General features: G+C 54.2%; 1 protein-coding gene across 1 annotated transcript; it reads left to right on the top strand.

Annotated features, from left to right (window-relative positions):
- The first annotated feature begins 875 nt into the window (after positions 1–875).
- Positions 876–2,225, top strand: CALML3 (calmodulin like 3). The gene has a single exon (XM_006772627.2). The coding sequence runs from the start codon at positions 1,037–1,039 to the stop codon at positions 1,484–1,486; it is 450 nt and encodes a 149-aa protein (XP_006772690.1). The 5' UTR covers positions 876–1,036; the 3' UTR covers positions 1,487–2,225.
- The last annotated feature ends 288 nt before the right edge of the window (positions 2,226–2,513 follow it).

The following is a 2,513-nucleotide window of genomic DNA, read 5'->3' as shown; positions in this document are numbered from 1 at the left end:
CCTAGCTGGGGAGCCCTTTTCGCCCCTTCAGGTCACCCTCACATGCCACCTCTGCAGAGAAACCTTCCTTCACTTCTATCGCTGTAGGAGTAACCTCCCTGTGTTCTCTCCATCATGACCCCTTTTATTTCCTTCGTGACATTTATCAAAAGTATGCAAGTACCAAAGAGCATTTGAGATCTTGCTTCCTGGCCATTGTCAGTTTCAGCTCAAATAAACTCATAAAAAAATATCCAAGTAACTTGCTTGTTAGTTTACTTGTTAACTAGCTGTCTCTCGGATGGAATATAAGCTTTCAAGGACTGGGAGTTGCCTACCTTATTCTTCACATAGTACGCCCTCAATAAATATTTATAAATGAAGGAGTGAATGAATGAGCTGGAGGAAATCCTCCATCCATGTTGTGTGTGTTTTTCTGAATTAAAAAGACAGTCTGCTTTCCACCTGTAGAAAAAAAATTTTTTCCCTTCTCTGAATACCCTCTTGGGACCCTAAGGCTTTCTTTTAGGCTATGGAAACCAAAAACAAGAAAAGAAAGTTCCTCTCAGGCAAAGACAACTTCTGCTTTTCATCCTGCCAAAAACCACAGCTGAAAGGGAGAAAGGGTGCAGGGCTGGTTATTTTATTGAGTGAAGGGTGTGAAGACTGGAGAGGAGGGAGAGGAAAAGGAAAATTCAAGGAGGAAAAACCCAAATTAATCTCTCTAGAGGTTGTCCAGCACGCCTCACTGAAGGTGTCCTGGGGTAGTTCCTGACAGCTGAGCGATGGTGGGGCGGAGAGCCACCGCCTTTCACACAGAGGCGCTGGCATTGGCTCAATTAGCCAACCAGCCTCATTCCCGGCCCTGGACTCTTGTTCCAACAGGACCCGACCTTCAGGCAACGCAAGGCGGGGGAGTCTGAATGGTGAGGGAGAGCCCTGCTCCTTCTTAAGCGCCGGTGAGTCAAGCCAGGGCTGGAACACCGCCTGCCCGCCGCTGTCCTTCAGAGCCAGGAGAGCAGCGGGAGCTGTACCTGCACCCACACCTCCACCGCCCATGGCCGACCAGCTGACCGAGGAGCAGCTGGCCGAGTTTCGAGAGGCCTTCTCCCTGTTCGACAAGGACGGGGACGGCACCATCACCACCCAGGAGCTGGGCACCGTCATGCGGGCCCTGGGCCAGAACCCCACGCAGGCCGAGCTCGAGGGCATGGTGAGCGAGATTGACCGTGATGGCAACGGCACCGTGGACTTCCCCGAGTTCCTGGGCATGATGGCCAGGCGCATGAAGGACAGGGACAGCGAGGAGGAGATCCGCGAGGCCTTCCGCGTGTTCGACAAGGACGGCAACGGCCTGGTCAGTGCGGCCGAGCTGCGGCACGTAATGACCAGGCTCGGGGAGAAGCTGAGCGACCAGGAGGTGGACGAGATGATCCAGGCAGCCGATGTGGATGGGGACGGGCAGGTCAACTACGAGGAGTTCGTCCGCATGCTGGTCTCCAAGTGAGGAGCCGGCAGGTGCCGCAGCCCCGGGCTGTCCCCACTCTGCTCTGCGGGGGACCTGCCTGCTTCTGGCTGCAGCAGGAGCCTCAGGCGCTACATCGCTCCCTCCACCCACCAGCATCCCGGCCCTGCTTCTTCCCTGCGAGGTGAGGTCAGGCCCGCTTTCTGCCTCTCACTTTGTCTCCTATTTCCTGCCAACCGCCTCCCACCCTCTTCCCACCCAGAAGGACACAGGCCGCTGGCTGGCAAGCCCAGGGCAGCCTGAGTGCCCGGTCCCTCGGGAGCAGAAGGAAAATGACATCTCTCTCCAGGACAGTGAGCAGAAGGATGAGGGAAAGCGGCTCTGACTGCGCCATGCGGGGGAGGGTGCGATATGACATCACAGAGTCCTCCGCCTGGCCCCCTGAAAGGCACTTGGCACTGGGACCGGGGCTGCAGCCCTCACACTTCATCTGCTGCTGGATCTGGGCAGGTGAAAGGAACCCTGCCCTGGAGCGAGGTGGAGGTGGCCACAGGGACTCTGCCAACAGAGACCAGGCTTCCTGGGAACAGCACTCGCTTCCCCAGGGCGCCTGCCCCTTCCTCTCTGTCTTCCCCAAACCCCCGTGACTCATCTTTTGAAGGTGGGAGTGAAACCAGGGTCTGTTGTAACATGTCTGTATTCATCTTCTTGGAGGGAAATTGGAATGAAAGGGAGAAGGAAGCCATAGGGGGACTAAATAAAACGCCTGTGTTCCTGTGGTGTTTCTTTTCATTTTTTTTCTGAAATGGTCTTTGTTAAGTGCAGGGTTTAGACAGCATTGGAATCTTCATATTTGTGCCTTTTAAAAATGCAGTGAAAGCTTGTATGGTGGGCATAGCAAAAAGGGACAAGTCTGCATAAGGTGAATCTTGAATTTTTATTTCAAAATTAAATGGATCAGTCGGCAGCAGAGAGTGGTTAAAACTCCACGCAGTCTCCTCAAGAGTGGAAGCGATACGTATAGCTGGGAAGGTGCTCTGATGACTGTTGGCCTTTCTCCTTTCTCCTG

The sequence above is a fragment of the Myotis davidii genome, unplaced genomic scaffold (assembly GCF_000327345.1).
Source record: "Myotis davidii unplaced genomic scaffold, ASM32734v1 scaffold544, whole genome shotgun sequence".
NCBI classification, from domain to species: Eukaryota; Metazoa; Chordata; class Mammalia; order Chiroptera; family Vespertilionidae; genus Myotis; species Myotis davidii.
This window is presented reverse-complemented; position numbering and strand designations above follow the sequence as displayed.